This window comes from Gracilinanus agilis, chromosome 1 (assembly GCF_016433145.1).
Source record: "Gracilinanus agilis isolate LMUSP501 chromosome 1, AgileGrace, whole genome shotgun sequence".
NCBI lineage: Eukaryota > Metazoa > Chordata > Mammalia > Didelphimorphia > Didelphidae > Gracilinanus > Gracilinanus agilis.
The window spans coordinates 754,090,839-754,110,532 of NC_058130.1; the positions used below are offsets into that span (position 1 = coordinate 754,090,839).

The 19,694-nt window shown below is 46.0% G+C and overlaps 1 protein-coding gene across 1 annotated transcript in view; it reads right to left on the reverse strand.

The window, feature by feature from the left end:
• Nucleotides 1–19,192, reverse strand: part of TMEM120B (transmembrane protein 120B) — a 48,271-nt gene extending 29,079 nt beyond the window's left edge. Inside the window, 3 exon segments of the mRNA XM_044685411.1 lie at nucleotides 18,577–18,834; nucleotides 18,836–18,995; nucleotides 19,083–19,192. Coding sequence (XP_044541346.1) covers nucleotides 18,577–18,834; nucleotides 18,836–18,995; nucleotides 19,083–19,192 — 528 coding nt within the window.
• Between the last annotated feature and the right edge of the window lie 502 nt (nucleotides 19,193–19,694).

Below are 19,694 nucleotides of genomic sequence, written 5' to 3' on the forward strand. Positions count from 1 at the left end.
GTGTTCAAATCTGGAATTAGACACTTCCTAGTTGTGTGACCCTGGGCAAATTGCTTCACCCTGTCTGCCTAGTTTCCTCATCTATAAAATGAGCTGGAGAAGGAAATGGTGAAGCACTCCAGTGTCTTTACTAAGAAAACCCCAAAATTGGGATCATGAAAGTGGACACAACTGAAAATGACTGAATGTCATCTTTTTTTCCAGAAGAGAAGGGGGGAGGGCTGTGGGTGCAAATAGTGACACCTCATGGCAGCAGCACTCTATCAAATGGCTTTCCTTTATTTTCTATTGGTATTAAAAAGGAGAGGAGGTTATCTGAAGGTTACCCCAAAGTGGCCATGCTGCTAAAAAGCAAACTTCACGCCTAAAACAGGTTTAGAGAATAAATTGTACATCAGTCAAGGTCCAGTGTGCACAGTCAACATGGGGCGTACAAGTTCATGCATGGTCTTACTTCCTGTAGCCAAATAAATATCCAAACATACACATACAGAGGACTTCTTTAGAAATGTCTGCAGAGTTGATTATTAAGAAGATGCAAAGGGGCAGCTGGGTAGCTCAGTGGATTGAGAGCCAGGCCTAGAGGTCCTACATTCAAATCTTGCTTCAGACACTTCCCAGCTGGGTGACCCTGGGCAAGTCACTTGACCCCCATTGCCTAGCCCTTACCCCTCCTTCTGCCTAGGAGTCAATACACAGTAGTGACTCTAAGACGGAAGGTGAGGGTTTAAAAAAAAAAAGATACAAAATTCTTCCAAGTAGGACTGGATTCAAGGTAGTTTCTTTTTATCATGCTGTACTTTCTCGGGGAGCCGATACAACAGATAGACTCTATCTTGTGTAGGGTGTTGGGGAGGTTCTCAAAATTTGACATTAAAAAGAAGACAACGGGGCAGCCAGATAGCTCAGCAGATTGAGAGTCAGGTCTGGTGTCGGGAGAACTTGGGTTCAAATCTGGTCTCAGATATTTCCTAACTATTATGTGACTATGAGCAAGTCACTTAACCCCACCTGCCTAGTCCTTACTACTCTTCTACCTTGAGACTGATACTTAGTATTGATTCTAATCAATTATAATAGACAAAATTATACTAGACAAAACTGAGTGAGAACTCCTGGTGTAGACAAAGTTTCATGAGGACAGAGAAGTCTTATCTAAACTTTGCATCTCCCCCAGAGAGCAGGGTAGAAACCTTCAGACTACAGTTGTTTATCTGTCACTCATTAAGCATAGAGGCAGTTAAATGGCTCAGTAGATAAGAGTCCTCGGCTTGGAGTCAGGAAGACCTGAGTTCAAATGCAGATTTCAGACACTTGCAAGCAGTGACCCCGACAAGCCTCTTAACCTCTGATTGACAAAAAGATTGGTGGATCCACTGAAAAAGAAAATGACAAACCACTCCAGTATCTGTGCCAAGAAAACCTCCATGGACAACAGTGGTCCACAGGGAGTCATGAAGAGCCGGACACTCTCTGAGTGATGAAACACCACCACCACCTACTAACTGGCCAGACCCTCCAAAAGCTTTCATTGCCCTAATGTAACTAAGGTGGTTCCATATATTAGCCTGAATTGCAGAGGAGCAAGACACCAGGAGACAAGGGAATAGCAGGATGGATGATGAAAGTTTAATTGGTTTTGGTCTGGACTTGTTATTTCATTAGCTTAGGGAACACCTTATTGCTCCCTTTAAATCAGAGTCTTTAAACTGTTTAGAGTCTTAAACAGTTAACTGCCTGGGACATCAAGAGGTAAAAGAGTAGTAGTAGTATCATTTAGATAACAATTTAAGGAGCACTTTACAAATATTATCTCATTTGAATCTCACAACCACCCTGGGAGGGGTAAGTGCTATGATTATTCCCATTTTCCAGATAAGAAACTGAGGCAGAATGAGGTAAAGTGACTTGCTCAAGGTCACAAAGTAAGTGCCTGAGGCTGGATTTAAGTTCGGGTCTTCCTAACATGGATATGTTTGCATGCTTCATCAAACTGTGTGCCTTCTCAATGAGAGAATTTGTAGCTCAAAATTGGGGGGGAGAAAAAAGGAAGTTAAAAATTATTTTTACGTGTAACTGGAAAAATAGTAAAATTCAATAAATAAATTCAAGTCTTCTTAACCCCAGACCCAGTACTGCACCACCTTGACATTGCCTTGCCTTCTCATTTGAGAAAAGGCCTAATCAAAGCAAACTGACAGCGGTTCTTCAATTTCCAGTCTGAATTGCCTGAGGTCGGATGCCAAAAGGTGAAGTGAGTTTTGCCAAGTCTCACAGCCTCAAAGTCTCACAGAATGTTCTATCAGAGACAGAACCTGACTGCAATTCTTCCTGACACAGAGGTCTGATCAAGAGATATGCTACTTCTGGCTAAATGGACCAGGAAATAAAGACTAGAACCTAAGCAGTGAAGTAGTTACATTAGAACTAATGGGAAGGGGCAGCTAGGTGGGTCAGTGGATAAAGAGTCAGACCTGGAGACAGGAGGTCCAGCATTCAAATGTGACCTCGGACACTTCCTAGCTGGGTGACCCTGGGCAAGTCATTTAACCCCTACTGCCAGCCCATATCACTTTCTTCTTTCTTGGAATCAACACACAGTATTGATTCTAAGACAGAAAGTTTTGGTGTTTTTTTAAATCTTAAGATTTGTGATGGACAAATCTATGGGGAAATATGTTTTGCTGGGGAGGAAGATCAGAGACTGAAGAAAGGCAGAAGAAATCCTGAGTGAATAAGCAGAGCAGAATCCCAGGGCCCAAGAATTTCAGGCTATAAGGGGACCTCGGAAGTTATCTAGCCCAACCCAGCTCCCTTTATCCTCCCACCCTAAATTTTCTTTTTCCTTTTTCATGTAAAACATTCTTCTATATTAGTCATTTTGTGGAATAGATCTCAATGAAAAAGAGATGATGAAAACAACTGAAATATAGACTGTCTCAGTCTGCATTCAGATTCCAGTTCTTTCTCAGGGAGCAGATGGCATTTTTCATCCTGAGTCTCTGGGATTGTTTTGGATCACTGCATTGCTGAGAGTAACTAGGTCATTCACAGTTATTCATCAAGAAATAGTGCTGCCTCTGTGTACAATGTCCTTCTGGTTCTGCTCACTTCACTTTGTATCAGTTCATGTTAAGTCTTTCCAGATTTTTCTGAAATCCTCCTGCTTGTCATTTCTTATAGCACAACAGGATTCCATAACTATCATATACCAAATGTTCAGCCATTCCCCAATTGATGGACAACCCCTCAATTTCCAATTCTTTGCTACCAATTCTTTGCAATAAATATTTTTGTACAAAAAGGTCCTTTTCCGTTTTTTGCTTTTTTAAAAAATCTCTTTCCACTTCAATTTTTCAGAAGAGAAACAAAAGCTGCCTTGTCTGAGGTCACACGGGTAGTAAGGGGCACACCCAGTTCAATACCTCAGAGGGAGCCCTCTCTGCCATGCTTCTTCTCACTGCCTCTAGTTGGGTCTAAGGCATTGGGAGATCAAAAAGGTCCAGGTGCCCGACATCCCTAGGTGAGGAGGGTGTGTTTCTAATCCCCAAGGTGAGGACATCACCAGAGAAGCAGCTTGTTAAAGAAACTATCAGGGACAACTGGGAAAGGACTCAGCAAGCACTGATCATTGCCACCACTTGGCACAGATTACACGGTATCATTAATCATTTTAGATAGCTGGGAGCATAGCTTTAGAGCTGGAGGGGACTTCAGAGGTCATCTTATTCAAACCTCTCATTTTTCAGATGAGGAAACTGAGGCTCAGAGAGAAGAAAAATGATTTATAGGATCAGAAATCTAGTGTGGGAGGAAACTTAGAGGCTACTCAGCCCAAGCCCCAGGCAGCTAGGTGGTTCAGAGGATAGAGAACTGGAGTCAGGAAAACATGAGTTCAAATCCAGCCTCAGACACTTTCCTAGCTGTGTGACCCTGAGCAAGTTACTTCACCCTGTTTGTCTCAGTTTCCTCATCTGTCAAATGAACTAGAGACAGAAAGGGCGAACCACTTCAATATCTTTGTCAAGAAAACCCCAAATGGGGTCAAGAAGAGTCAGACAAGACTGAAACAACCAAACAAGCCCATCTCCCTTCATTCTACAAATGAGGAAACTAAGTCCAGACAAGGTAATGTGGCTTACTCAAGATCACTAAAGCGAAGGCAAGACTTAAACTCATTTTTTCAACATGGAAATCCAGGGGTCTTTCTACAATCTTATGTTGTCTCCTAACAAACAAGCAGCCTTTCCTTCCTGCTCCCTCCCCATTTTCTTAGGATTTCTAAAGCATGTCGCCCTTCATAATAACCCTGAGAGACAGTCTGTGTGTAAGTCTTTCTATAAGAAAGGAAGGCAAGTCTCAGAAAAGACCAACTATTTGTAATCCTGAAAATCTAGGGAGAGCAAAGGAAGTTCAGTGGATTGAGAGCTAGGTGTAAAGATGGGAGGTTCTGGGTTCAAATCAGGTTCCAGGCACTTTCTACTGGGTGACCCCTGGGCAATCCTAGGCTGTCCTTGAAATCCCTGGATCTCAGAGTCCATCTAATCTTAATACATCATCAATGTTTTTTGGGCAGGGGTTAACTCTTACCTTCTGTCTTAGACTCAATACTGTGTTTTAGTTCCAAGGCAAAAGAGTAGTAAGGGCTAGGCAATGGGGTTTGTGACTTCCTAGGGTCACAGGGTTAGGAAGTGTCTGAGGCCAGATTTGAATCCAGGATATTCTGTCTCTAGACTCCCACCACTGATTTTTGGGAGTTTTTCTTTTTTCTTTGTACCACTGTCCTTTGAGTTGTTTCTCCCCAGGTTGGAATGGCTTCTGCTGAGCCAAAAATCATGTCCTCTCCTTGGATCTCCCTGGATGTTGCCACACATTCACCTCTTCCTCCCCAGAGGGTATATATAGAAACACTTGGCAAATCTCCCACCTCCACACTTTTCCATAAGCTGTGACCCCATGCCTGATTTATACTCCCTCCTCCTCACCCCTGCCTCAGAAAATCCTAGGCTTCCATCAAGGCCCAGCTCACATACCACTTCCTACAGGAAGCCTTTCCTGATTCCCTTAGCTCTCAAATTATCATATAGACTTATTTCTGCTTATGGTGTCCCCCCTCTCAGAGAATGTAAGCTTCTTTTTCTTCTTTAAAAAAAACAAAACCTTACTTTCCATCTTAATAACAACTCTAAGACAAAAGTGTAAGGAACTTGCCCATTATTCCTGGTCATACACAACTGGTAAATGCCAAAGACAAGGTTCAAAACTAAGGCTTCCTGACTCTAAGGTAAGCCCTCTCTTCACCCAGCGTTGTTGCCTCTCAAAGGAACAAAATGATACACAATAATATCAGGACAGAAGAAAGCATTACTGATTGGAGGGTCAGCAAAGAACTCCTGAAGGAGATGGCTCCTGAGCTGCCTTTCCAAAGAGTCCAGACAAGGAGGAGAACCCATCACAGGCATGGAGAATGGAGAGTGGATGGAGGAGAATCAACCCCTTGCTCAGGCTCTTGGAGTTTTAAGTATCTAAGCCAAGTCCTGGGACTCCAAAGCAAACACTTCCCCAGCAGCAGGTAGACCACCGAGATCCTTGATCCTGGGTCAGAGAACTTCTTTTTGATAGCTGTATTTCAATTAAATCGCTTTCCTTGGTGAGCCTCTGTATTGGAGAAGGTTATTCTGAGAAGGGGCCCGTAGGATCCAGGTTACAGAATAGGTTCAGAACCCCTGATCTAGTCCAAGTATCCCAGTCCAGCTTAGGGAGGATCAGAGCAGAGCTTCCCCCTTTTGTACAAAGCTAAGTGGCACAGAAACCACCATGGTGGGCCCGTCTCTGCTACAGCTCTCTCCAATCGCCCCATCTGAAATGGGGAGAAACCCAAGAGTCGGCCAGGCTGGGTGGACTGATTCATGCAGTGAGTCAGCCACTAAGGAGGCGGGGAAGCCAGGTCTCCTGACTCTCGACAAAACCAAAGAGAAACCAGGATCCTCTTTTGTTTTGGGACCTAGCGTTGGGGTGGAGTAATAGGAAGGCTCTGTGCAGGGAGAAGAATCACCAGACTGTTGGGCATGACAAGCTGGCCCCACACAGCAACTCAGACTGAAAATAGCCCTTGGGGAGGGACTGAGGCAAATGTGGGGCACCCTCCCTCCCTCTCTCCCTGGGGTGGGGAGGACTGACTTCTACAGTCCACAGAAGGAAGAAATCCCCACTCCACCCCCAACACACACACACACACACACACACACACACACACCTGTCCCCCAGCAACTATCTCCTCCTTCATGCCTGATTAAAAAAATAAAAACAAAAAAAAGCCAACAACATCTGGTCCTCTGAGTGGGAAGGCAGCTGATAGCCCTTGGGGGAACCTACAGGGAAGGGTGGTCTCTCTTCTGGGTGCTCATGTGTCTCCTCAAAGAAGGGCATTCATTAATCACAAACAAGTTTGCTTCTGTTAGGAATTAAGAGAGATCTCCGTGTAAGTAAGCCTCCCAGTCCTCTGAGACTCTGCCCCATTGGAGGAGAAGAGGCTCAATGACGCCAAGACCAGCATAGCTGGGAAACAGCTGGAGATGATTCCACAACACCTTGCAATGCACCCAGACAAACCCCGGGCAGGAGAGGCCCCAAACATGGGTATAGGAAGGTGCTCAGGGGAAGAGGTACCCAAAGGAAATGATCTTGACAGCTAACATTAACACAAGGAATCAAGCCTTGCAATGATCTCCTTTGAATCCCCAAACAGCCTGATGTGAAGTTAGAGGCAGCAAGGCAGAGTGGTAGACTTGGAGAGAGAAGGACCAGAGTTCAAGTCTTTCCTCATTTAACCACTGTGCCTCGGTTTCCCCTTTTGAAAAACAGAGATAACAACAGAGTTGTCGTGAGGACCAAATGAGATAATATCTGCACACCTTAAAGTGCTACATATTAGCTGCTATTATTAATAACCTCATTTTACAGATGAGGAAATTTGGGCAAATGGTTATATGACTTGCCCAGGGTCACACAGCTAGTATCTGAGGCCAAATGCTCTATCCATTGCACCACCTAGCCACCCTATACTTCACTGACTCTCACATTCATAGATGCCATCCAGGAGCAAGAGACAGCAGTGGGCAGTCAACTCTGAATTGAGTCTTCTCAGTCTTGATCCCTTAGTGAACCAGTTTAAGTCTGACATAATCTAGGGCTCTTGAATCCACATGCCTATGGAGATACTCCCCTGCCAAATCCAGACCTCAGATCACACCCCCATTGGTCTCCTCTCTTCTGTCTACATGACGTTTTATTGAACAGAGAAAATCACTGAGCCCACGATAAGTTAATGTTTGTTGTTCACTCATACCAACTCTTTGTGTCCCTATTTGGAGTTTTCTTGACAAAGATTTTGGGAGTGGTTTTGCCATTTCCTTCTCTAGCTCATTTGACAGATGAGGAAACTGAGGCAGACAGGGCTAAGTGACTTGCCCAGGGTCATATAGTTATTAAGTGTCTGTGGCCACATTTGGACTCAGGAAGATGTCTTCCTGATTCCAAGTGCCCTATTCACTGACTGGACTCTCACTGCTGCCAGGCAATCCTTTCACTCCACTCTAAAATTGATTCTCTCTCCTTCTCTCCTTAGAGGCTGTTCCAAAGCTTCTGTTCTCTCCTCAAACCCCCACAGCACTCCTCATTCATGAAGCCATCAGCTGTGAGCTCCCTCTCTTCCTCGATGGCCTCACCTCCTTTTCTCCAGTCTTTAATGAAGTGACTCAATATTCATCCTGGATCCTGTGTTTTCCATTCTTCTCCAGCAGTCTGCTTCCCACAATCATTCCCACTCTGACCTTTAATTTCACCCTACGTATTAGCAAATATACACTTGGGTCTCCCCTCTAACTTTAAAAAACCATCCCTCAAGCCTATGATCTCTTTAGACTGCCATCTTCGATTTCTCTTGCCTTTCTTAAATGAAAAAGCTTTCTATTCTTGCCACTGCCACTTTCTTGTAAACCCTCTGCAACTTGGCTTCCACCATCCCAAAGAACCAGTAATATTAAAAAAACAAATTTAGCAAGAACTTGACATGCAAGCATGACCACTTCTATTCATAACGAGATAAAAGAACTGTCCCCCATGCCCAGAACTCTCTCCCTCCTCATTTTCCTGCCTCCTTTACCAACTTAGCTAAAGTTTCCTCTATAAGTGATTCCCAAAGTGGGCACCACCACCCCCTGGTGGGTGCTGCAGCAGTCCCAGAGAGCGGTGATGGCCACAGGTGCATTTATCTTTCCTATTAATTGCTATTAAAATTTTAAAAAAAAATTAGTTTCCAGGGAACTAAGTAATATTTTTTCTGGAAAGGGAGCAGTAGGCCAAAAAAGTTTGGGAACCCCTGCTCTATAAGAAGCCTTTCCCAGTAGTCCTCCTGAATCTTACTTAGTGCCTTCCCTGTGAGGCTTCCCTCAATTTCTATTGTTTATTATCTTATTTTTGTTGATTTTTTAAAAAATATCTTTACCTTCTGCCTTAGAATTAATACTAAGTATTGATTACAAGGCAGAAGAATGGTAAGGGCTAGGCAATTGAAGTAAAGTAACTTACTCAAGGTCACACAGCTAGAAAGTGTCTGGGGCCAGATTTGAACCCGTGACCTCCCATGTCCAGACCTGGCTGGATCACCTAGTTGCCCCTATAAAATAAATTTAACATGGTAACTCCAACGCTAGCCTATTTCTGTCTTTAACATTTTTTACTGCTTTATACAACTATTCTCTTCCCCTCCAAAAAATCTTCCCCCAAAAAAATTACATCCCTTGCAACAGATAAGCACAATCAAATAAACCAGATCTAATCACTGGCCCTGCCTGAAACTGAATGTCTCCCTCTGCCCCTGTAGCCCATCACCTCTCAGGCAAGAAGAAGGGGCATGTCTCATCATGGGTCTTCTAGAGAAGGGATTAACCAAAGTCACCAATGATCTCAACTGCCAAATAAGATGGCCTCTTTTCAATTCTCACCTTTCTCCATCCCCCTGCAGCCTCTGCCACAGTGACTTCTTTCTCCTTCTGAATACTTTCTTTGGCTCTTTAAGGGGGAAGGAAGGGTACATGTGCTTGTCACTATTCTATCCAGTTCTGACTGCTCCATACCATATATATCAGGGGATACAGACTATATTTCAAATAGAAATGGGAGTCATTAATCCATACCCAAGGATCCCTGCAGGCCACATGGTGGCAGTTTTAGAATGTCAAACTGCATCTTATCCTATTTTTATTTTGTTAAATATTTCTCGGTTATGTTTTCATCTGGTCTAGCCACACTCTGGAGTGATCCTTCTGATCTATATGGTACCCTCTTCTCCCTAAGTGTGGGTGCTCCTCAAGGCTTAGCCCTCTTCTCTCTCAGTGACCCCCATCAGCTCTCCTGAGTTCAATTATTATCTCTCTGTAAATGATTCCCAGTTCTACGTATCTGGCCCTCGTCTCCCTGAGTCTGCCGTCTTGAACCACCTTTTGGACACATCCCGGACACCTCAAATTCAACAAGGTCAAACTCATTCTCTTTCCTCTCTCCTCAGAATGGACAGATGCCCTCAGTCACCCTAATTTTTTTTCTGCCAGGTCACAGGTCAAGAACTTCTCATATTGACCGCAGATCTCTACCTATAATCCTTCACTTCACTTTTCAACTCTAAACTATATATGAAAAATAAGCTACATTGGGGGGGGAGGCACCTAGGTAGCATAGTGAATTTGGGTCTGGGTTCAAAATCTGGCCTCAGACATTTCCTAGCAATGTGACCCTGGGGGAGTCACTTAACTCTACCTAGCCCTTGCTGCTCCTCTGTCTTAGAAATGATACTACGACAGAAGGTAAGGGTTTTTTAAAGAAAGGCTACATTTAATAGGAGGGGAAAAAATACAACCCGGACATAACAGAAGGAAGGAAAGAAAATGGCACTTCTTTCCTGCATGCTAAGCCCTTTATAAATACTATCTCATTTGATTCTCACAAGCACCCTCAGAAGAAAGTGCTATTATTAAATCCATTTTGCAGTTGAAGAAACTGAGGCTGCAAAGACAGAACTGGCCAAGGATCACTGTACTGCCTAATTGCCTCTGGAACATAGAAGTTCACATCCCATAGTTTCACACTCTTTTAAAAAATTCTTTGCACACTGATTTTTGATGAGCTTGCAATAAATTTTAACTAACAAATAATAATACCGTAGCAATGGCAGTGATACAATATCACTGAACCTTTCACCTTCCAGATCTCCAACTTTCATTACCATCCTTGACTGTTCTTTCTCACACAGCTGCCAGATCTTGTTGGTTCTCTCTCTCATACATAGTATCTTCCTCATTTCCATCCCTCTCTCTACTCCCTCTCATTGCCCCCATTCAAGCCCCTCACCGCCTCTCCTTGGGACTACCATAATCACTCCCTGACTGACTTCTCAGCCCCCAGGCTCTCCCCACTCCAATCCATCTTCATCCACTCAGCAGTCAAAGTGATTTTCTGTGATTTTCTTTCTTTCTTTTTTTTTTTTTAAACCCTTACTTTTTGTCTTAGAAGGGCGGTAAAGGCTAGGAAATTGGGGTTAAGTGACTTGCCCAGGATCATACACTTAGGAAGTATCTGAAGCCACATATGAATCCAGGACCTCCTGACTCCAGTTCTGTCTCTCTAGCTCCCATGCTACCTAGCTGCCTCCCATTGAAGGGAATTCTGGTAAGGAGATCTCTCTACTAATGCAGATCCGAGATGCCCGTGTCACTAAGTTAGATGACTTGTCTAAGATCACTAGGTCAAGTCTGTGGCAGAGACAGAATGAATCCAAATTCTCCGGATTCTGAGGCAGTCAAGCTCCATTCACTACCAGAGACCAAGCTGTTTCTCTAATCCATTGAATTTGAACATTTCCATCTAACACAGGCTCAGAGTAGGATATAGTAGAGTGACCCCCAGAAAGAAAGTCAGAAGACTTAGGTGACACTGACTAGTTCAAATACTGCCACCATCAATACCAACCTTGCTATATGACATGCCTTGTCTTCAAAATGAGGATAATAATACTCTGAGATACTTGAGTGAAGAGGGTATATCAGGGGTTAGGAAAACCTGAATTCAAATCCTGCCTCCAATACTTACTAGTTGTATGACTTTGGGTAGGTCTCTTAACCTATCTGCCTCAGTTTCCCCATCTGTAAAATGGGAGTGATAGCACCTACCTCCCAAGGTTGTTATGAGGAGCAAAGGAGGTGCTATTTTGTAAAGCACTTAGTGAACCTTAAAGCACCATGTTCTGCTAGCTACAGCTATCTCTCAAGGTTGTCAGAAGGTATCAAATTTGATAGTTTTTGCAGAAAGTCCAGGGGTCCTTTAGTCCAACCTGTACCTGAACTAGGGTCCCTCTGACACCACCCCTGACAAGTGGCCACCCACCAGCACCTCCTGGGAAGGAGAAGCTAAACTCTGTGAAGAAGGTGCCCAGTCCCCCTGGGGACAGCCCTGACTGTCAGGGACTTCTTTCTCACATCTGAGCAGAAATCTGCCCTCAGGGGTCCATGATTCCCATCATAAATCTATTTATCTATAAACCTACCTCACAAAAGACTATAAGTCTATAAGGACTATAAGTTCTTTGAGGGCAGCAACTGCTCTCCATGTCTTGTTGTTTTTTTTTAAACCCTTACTTTCCATCTTAGAATCAATATTGGTTCCAAGGCAGAAGAGTGATAAAGGCTAAGATAACTGGGGTTAGGTGACTTGCCCATTTTCCAGATAATCACGCTGAGGTTCAGGGAAGTGAAGCAAGTATGTTCATCCACCATTTATTCAGTGTGCCAGAGGCAGCATTGAGCTACAGGATTATAGAGGAAGAGGAAAAACAGTGACTGAAACAATGGATCTCAAAGGGTTTCCATTTGAAGGAGGAAGACAATAACACATAGAGAGGCTTTATATACATATTTACACATTATCTATGGTATGGTTTTGTAGGCACACACAGATATGCACCTGTGGAGGATATATACACATACAAGTATTAGATGGATGATATTTTGTGTGTGTGTGTATGTGTGTGTGTGTGTGTGTGTGTGTGTGTGTGTGTGTGTGTGTATAAAATCATAGAGGTGGCAGCAAAGAGAGTGCACAGCCCAAAGTCAAGAAGACTCTTCTTCCAGGTTTCAAATCTAGCCTCTGACACTTCCTAGCTGTGTGACCCTGAGCAAGTCACTTAACCCTAAATGCCCTAGAGCTCTTCTCTCCTTTTCCACCTCGGGACTGATACTTGGTATTAATCTTTAGACAAATGAGTTTTTTTTTAAAAAGAGAGAGAAACATCGGCTCTGGGAGGGGGGGAGGGGGGGAGGAAAAGAACATGAATCATGTAGCCATGGAAAAATATTCCTAATTAATTAAAGTTTTGAAAAGAGAGAAAGTCAGTGGCAGTTGGAGGGCTGGGGAAAGGCAAGGGAAGGGTTTCTTGCAGGTGTCCCTCAGCTGAGTCTAGAAGGAAGCCAGGGCTTCATATGGAGGGGGATTAAGCCCAGGGGCTTACTGGACTGCCCACCCCAGATTTCTCCACTTTACACCACTGCCTCTGTCCTACAAACATGCTGGGTCAGTGCCGCCAGGATGCCAGCTCGTCCATGTAACTGAGCCCTGAACTGCTTACTCTCTGGCCAGTTTCTGCTAGAGGATGGAAAGAGTATGACAGGACGAATGACGACTGAGTGAACATCATGGGGAACGGTATGACCTTGGCTCACTTCTCCCTCTGGCTAATGCCAAGACAGGTGACTGGTGCTTCTTGCCCAGAGAAAAGATCTCCCTGCTGAGGGGACACCTGCTTTAGGGTGGCCAGAGGCAGGAGAGGCTCAGTCCAATGCTTACATTTGTGTCAGACAGTGGGGACAAAAACCCTCTGAAAGACAGGGAGGTGTAGTGGGATCAACTGAAAAAACATGGAAAGTGCTTTTAATAAACCTCCAAGTGTTGGCTGGCTCAGAAATGCTAGTTATTATAGCACTGGACTCAAGAGTAAGGAAGACCTGGGTTCAAATCCCACCTCTGACCATAGCTGTGTGACCCTGAAGCAAGTCATTTAACCTCTGTTTGACTTAGTTTCCCCACCTATAAAGTAAAGGGGTCAGACTTGATGGCCTCTAATTTCTTTCCAGCGTAAAATTCATGATACTTTGGAAAAAAAAGATGAAAACCAATCCTTAGCTATGTGATCCTGAAGCAAGTCATTTAACCTTTTGCCTCAGTTTCCTCATCTGTAAAATAAAGGGGTTAGACTGGAAGGTCTCTAAGTTTCTTTCCCAGCTTGAAATTCATAATAATTTGAAAAAAAAATGAATACCAATCCTTTAGCTGTGTGACCCTGAAGCAAGTTATTTAACCTCTCTTTGCCTCAGTTTCCTCATCTGTAAAATAAAGGGATTGGACTGATGGCTTCTAAATTTCTTTCCAGCTTGAATTTCATGATACTTTGAAAAAAAAAAAAAAAAAGAAAACCAGTCCCTAGACCTGAGGAGTTTGCATGAAGACAAAATGGGAAAAGTTAAATCTACATATGTTCATTTGAGTGAGGATGCACAAACAAGCCCTGGACCAGGGAAAGCTTTCCATGGGGGGACCCCCAAAGGAATGAGGGGACTGACTATAAAAGGTAACGGTAAAGGGGCACATTCCAGGCATGAGGGAAGAGGGGCAGCTCTGTAGCACAGTGGAGCAGAAGGATCTGGGTTCAAATTTGAAGATAGATCCCAGGCAAGTCATTTCACCCCAACTGCCTATGCTGCTTCTCTAAGAATTGACACAGAGACAGAAGGTGAGGGTTAAAAAAAAAAAAATGCATACCCAGAGGGAAGAGATCAAGATCAAGTTTCTGCCCTTGGAAAAGTGAAATTTAATCAGATAAACTCACAGAAAGAATGCATCCAGAGAATTTTGTTTAGCATCAAAACAAAACAAAACACTGAAGTAGTCCCTGCCCTCAAGGAGCTTATTTTGGGAGCCAAAATCCAGTGGTGGCCAGACAGGAAAGTAGGTTGGGGCAGGGAGGGAAAGAAAAGGCAGCTTGGGGTCAGTAGCCAGGAGAGGGCCAAGAGAAGAAGAGAGAAGGCAGTCCCAGGCTTCTGGGCTGTAAGATGTTCTTACAGAAGACATATACTATATATAGGTAGATGCCTATGAGGTCCACCACCTTCCTTGCTCTGAAAGCAAGAGAGGAAACATCCATCAAACTGGCTGCCTCGCCATCAGTAAGTGACCTTCTGTAGTCATACCACAGGCCACAGGAGACCCAGCCACTCTAGCTCAACACGAACAGAATGCTGGTATCCACAGCTTCCTTCCAGATGAATGTCCAAGGTATCCCACCTCCCCTATGGCCCGGTCCAGAAGTCCCCAAAGTCTCCCTTTCTGAAAGAAAACCGATTTCTCTCTTGTTCCAATGGAAAGTCCCAAAGTTTTAAATGGGGAAAGGGAAGAGAGATGGGGGGAGATTCCAGCAGCCTGTGGAATTCTGCGTCCCTCCCAGGCCCCTCCTCCCCAACTCTGAGATGAACACGTTTCCTCTTTTCCATCTGTATTCTCTAGAACTGGAAAAACAAAAATCAAGGGACACCAGATACTGCCCCAGAGGTAGCCACAGCCCAAAGAGGGAAAGAACAGGATGTGGGAGCCTTCCTTCAGTCCCAGATGCAGCAAAAGTGAATTCAGGGACACCGAGACTACAATCTGTGATTTAAATAGTAAAAGAAGCTAACTTGGCTAACCTTTTTGCCCACAGCCTGCCTGACATCCTGATACATTGCCAAGCCCCTTCCCTCACCCACCAAAAGAAACTGTCTCCCATGAGAGATTCTGCCTGATTCACACCCGACTAATTATGGTGCTCGTGCTCTAGAAGGCTATCTTTGATGGCAGTAACTCACAGGCTTCACAGTTAACCAGAGAAGGTAAGGAGACTCCCTCTGACTTTGCTCTATAGGCAGCACAGGGGGGAATAGGGGAGCCAGGAAATAACCTGGCCAAAGTCACACAAGGGAGCTGGGGGCTTTTCTTCTCATCTGAGTCTCCTCCTCCCAAGCAGGGCAGGCTTTTGTCCATAACCCAGAGGGGTCCATTTGGCTCCAAAGTCAAGTTTTCCCTTGGTCATCCACCCAAGACTTAAAAAATGAAGCATGTAGGCTGGGGAGCTCACTATGAGTCAAGAGTCGGGAGCCTCAAAAAACTATCTTATCTCTGGAAAGTACTGGCTTGTGTGGTTAGTTAACCTCTCTGAGATTAGATTCAAGGACTTCATCTGTAAAATGGGAATAATATCTGTGGTAGGCCTACCTCAGTAGGGTTAGGGTGTCTTTTTCTTTTTCTTTAAAGAGGCAGAATAACAGTTATTGCTGACTAGAGAAACAGGAAGGTCTGAGTTCAGTTTCATCTCTGACACATCCTACCCTAGGACCCTGGCAGAGTTAACTTCTCAGTGCCCCCAGGCAACTCTCTAAAATTGTAAATTGCAGAGAAAGTAACAATTGGATTTATTCTTCCAGCAGAGATATCAATACCAACCAAGTCACACAGGATGATCAAAAGAATTAAATAGTGAGAGCCAGGCTTAGAGACTGCAGGTCCTGGGTTCAAATTTAGCCTTAGACTCTTCCTAACTATGTGGCCCTGAGCAAGACACTTAAGCCCATTGCCTAAACCCTACTACTCTTCTGCCTTGGAACCAATAGGTGACCCTGGGCAAGTCACCTAACCCTGGCTGCCTCAGTTTCTTCATCTGTAAAATGAGCTGGAGAAGGAAATAGCAAATCACTCCAGTATCTTGGTCAAGAAAACCATTGATGGGATCACAAACAGTTAACATGATGGAAAAATTACTAAAATACATGCTATCTACTAAAATGCTTGGCAAATTTTTAAAGCTGAGAACTTCTAGAATTTAAGCTCCTTAAGGACAAGGCCTAGTTCAGGTTTTCTAATAGCACCATTTGCTGATTCACAAATGTTACTATTAGTTCTTCCTAGCTCTCAAGACCAAGAGCAGCCAAGAAGCCTGGTAGAGTAGGAACAGAACCAGCTTCGGAGCCAGGACCCTCAGGAATCTCATTCCATCTCTACCACTTACTAGCAGTGTGTCTTTGAACCAATCATGTAACCTCTGTGAGTCTCAGGTTCCTCATCTATAAAATGAGGAGGCTAGATCCCTTCCAGATTGAAACCTATGTTCTGACTCTGAGCCTTGGTTTCCTTCTCTGTAAAATGAAGATAGAGCAGATAGATGTTGTCTGAAATCCTGACCATCCCAAGAGCCCATGAGCTCTGGTCCCTGGTCAATTCATCTTCCCCAGCTCTCCTCAGAAGATCTCAGAGGCCTTTAACCAAGGGTTCCATCTCTGCCCCCAGGCAAGGTACCCCCCAAAAGCCTGGGAAAACAACAACACTCCAGCATTTAAATTATTCCTTTGCAAGCATGGCCTGTCAAGACTTGCAATCTAATTGCTGTTAATTGCATTGATTATATAGCTCAGAAGTGTCAGCCTCCACCTCCTTAGCCCAGACAAGGCAAAGGAAAAGTATTCACAACAACTCCTCAAAAAAACCCAATCTCCCCCAACACACACTCCTCTGGTCTGGTATCCTCTCCCCACTTCCCCCAGGGACCCATAGAATAAAGTCAAGTTGAGCATAGAGGCTGACTGGACCTTTATGGATTGAGACCAAGAGAGGTATCTTGGGATAATAAGCCTCCATCTAGTTTGGGGGGAAGGGGGTAATGGAAGGGCTCAGAAATGGCTCTGGGCATTCAAGAGCTACCCAGTAGGTAGAAGGGGCCAGATTCTAGAACTAGAGTTGAAAAAGCCTTTGGAGACTATTATAATGTCCAACTGCCTCACTAGATGGAGAAGAGGGAGGGCCAGAGGGGTGATCTACCCAAGTAGTACCACCCATAGAGGTGCCAGTATTTAGAAACAGAATTTGAATCCAGGTCCTCCAACTCTAATTTCAGCCTTTTCTACTACAATATCAGGCCTCCCATTCTTTAAAAGAATCATCATACTTGAGTCTGAAAAGGATCTGAGACATAAGAGTCCAACCATTCCCCTCTCATTTTACTAAGAAAGAAACTAAGGACCCAATACAGTAAATGGCCAGTCTGAGGTCATCTCAGTGATAGATAACTGGGGTTTGGACAGTGATCTTCAGTCACACACATCTAGACCATGATGCCTCTGCCCTAAATATTTCCACAGAAAATGGGAGAATCCGTGGGGTTCTCCTTCAGGCCTGCCAAGAACATCAGCTCTCCCCTCCTTAGCCTCTTCCATTCCTCCAATTCCAATCTCCTTCCCTCTCCACTCAGACTCAGATTCACAGCCTCCCCCCAACTTTATTTGAAACCCAGCTTTGAATGCTTTGGGAAGTTAGCCTCAACCCAGTCAACAAATGAACGAATGAAATTTGGACAAGAGTAAGATAGGCAGCAGCAAGAATAAATTTCACCTTCAACTGAGAAGGAAGAAGAGAAATGTGATTCCAGGCAGACCCCAGAGTGGGGAAGCAATGCTCAGACAGATGAAGCACCACCCCCACCCCCCACCCCCGCCCCAGGGGCTTTATAATAGGTTCAATAATAGCCAAAGATCTAGGCACCCAAAGGAACCTTTAGCAGCAGCAGCCCTCACCCCTGGGTGTATGTGTGGTGGGGAAAGGGATGAGCTGAGTAGCCTTTCTCTTCAGAGAGAGGCCCAGCCAGGGGCGGAGAGGGGGGCTCGCGCTGCCCAAAGGGGGCGGTCCCCTAGTTAGCAGCTAGTAGGAAGAGAGGCATGGAGGTGGAGATGGGGAGTTAGGGATGGACCGTAGAATTGCGGGGTACAAGGCTGGGAAGGCTGTCTCGCAAGCACCTCCTCCCTCCCAGTCCGGAGGTTTCTTTTCCTCTCTGGGACTTGATCACCTATTAATGACCCCCTCCCAACCCCACAGCCATCAATAACTTTCACAAGCAGCTTCTCTGTGTAGTGATGTGAGAAAGAGCCGGAGACAGAGACAGAGGAGGGAGAGGGGGAGAGAGAGAAGGGGGAAGGGAGGGAGAGAGAAGGAGAGACAGAGCTAGACAGAGTCAGGAGAGACAAGAGACAGAAAGAGAGAAGGGGGAGAGAGAGAAGCCGAGAGAAAGACGGAGAGACGGCACAGGAGGGCAGAACTGGTGTAAAGGAATAGGCTCCGCCTGCCTGCCAGGGATCCACGGGTGCGTTCCCCTAGTCCCTAGCGGCCAGAGAAGAGGGTCTCGGAGAAAATGGACCCCAACAAGGAGATGGGCCCGACCCAGGGCTGGCATGCTGGGAGGGCTCCGGTCTCCCTTTCCCTCCACCCCACACACACACCGCCGGACGACTCCGCACGGTCTGCCCCAGGACAGACCCAGGCCCTAGCCCAGGGAAAGCCCCGGGGTGGGGGTGGGGGGCTGGAATGCAAAGCTCAGGGAAAGGGGATGGGCAAGCGGGAGGTGAGGTGGCTGTGCACGCTAGGAACCACCCCACCTCTCCCTCCCCCGGGCCCCACCTGCAATTCATGGAATTCCAACTCTAGCTCTTTCCATTCGCGTTCGCATAGCTCGAGCCCCTCCAACATGATGCAAGGCGGGCGGCGGCGGCGGCGGCGGCGGCGGCGGCGGTGGTGGTAGCTCCAGCTGCAGCGCGAGCCCCCCTCTCCGCCGCACAACCCGCGCACCCCGCGCGAGCTCCTCCCGCCCACGCCCTCGTCCGGCACCAGCTGTTCCTGCGCGGCCCCGGAGCCACGCCCTCCCTTGACGTCATGCCCCCTCTCTGTCCCGCCCTCCCCGCACAGCCCGGGGCAACGTGGGGCTGGTGCGCACGCGCACATTCCTTGACCCTCCTCGTCCTGGGCTCCCTCCCCTCTCTAAATGCTTGAGCTCCCGGGACTAGGGAGGCACGCTGGCTGACACCGATGTCCTCGTTCTCCTCCGGGATGCATTGCCGCTCGCCGCTCAGGGCCAAGTCCTTTCCAGCGGGAATGCTTCGGGCTGCAGTTTGAGCCCCAATTCCAACCCCACCCTCACCTTGATTTGCCGACGGCCACCGGCTGTCTTGGCCGAGCCCGCCAAGGTCACTAGCCCGGGACCAACCCGAGGAAGGCAAGCCTGAGACTGCCTCGCCATCCCCTATCCACATGAGGCGGCAGTTATTTGTGTGTTCTGGAGCTTTGTGCTGTTAGGAAGTGATGAGAAGTAACTCCGCGCCCCCAGTCCGAGGCTTCTTTGTCCGAGGAGGGGGAGAAGGCACCTCCTTACTTTTCTACCCGGATCTGGGATTACTCATGCGGGTGCATATCGGCGCGGCAGCTGTTGGTTTCACTCCTGTTTATGGAGGTTTCTATCAGTTTCCTCTCCTGCCCGCGGTCTTTGGGACTATGGAGAGTTCACAGATAGGCCCCCACATCTTTTCAGTTTCAAAGCTGGAAAACACTTTAGAGGCCATCCAGAGGAAGAACCATGCAGGGGGCTTTAGAGCTGGAAGAAACTGCCAAGCCCTGCTCCAAGGGAAATAATGCTCCAACTCCCTCCCTCCCCCACCCCGCCCCAGACACACGTTCACACCAGGTCATAATCAAGAGCTGCCAGGAAGCGTAAAGGCTACTTGGTCACCCTCCCCCTACTCAAA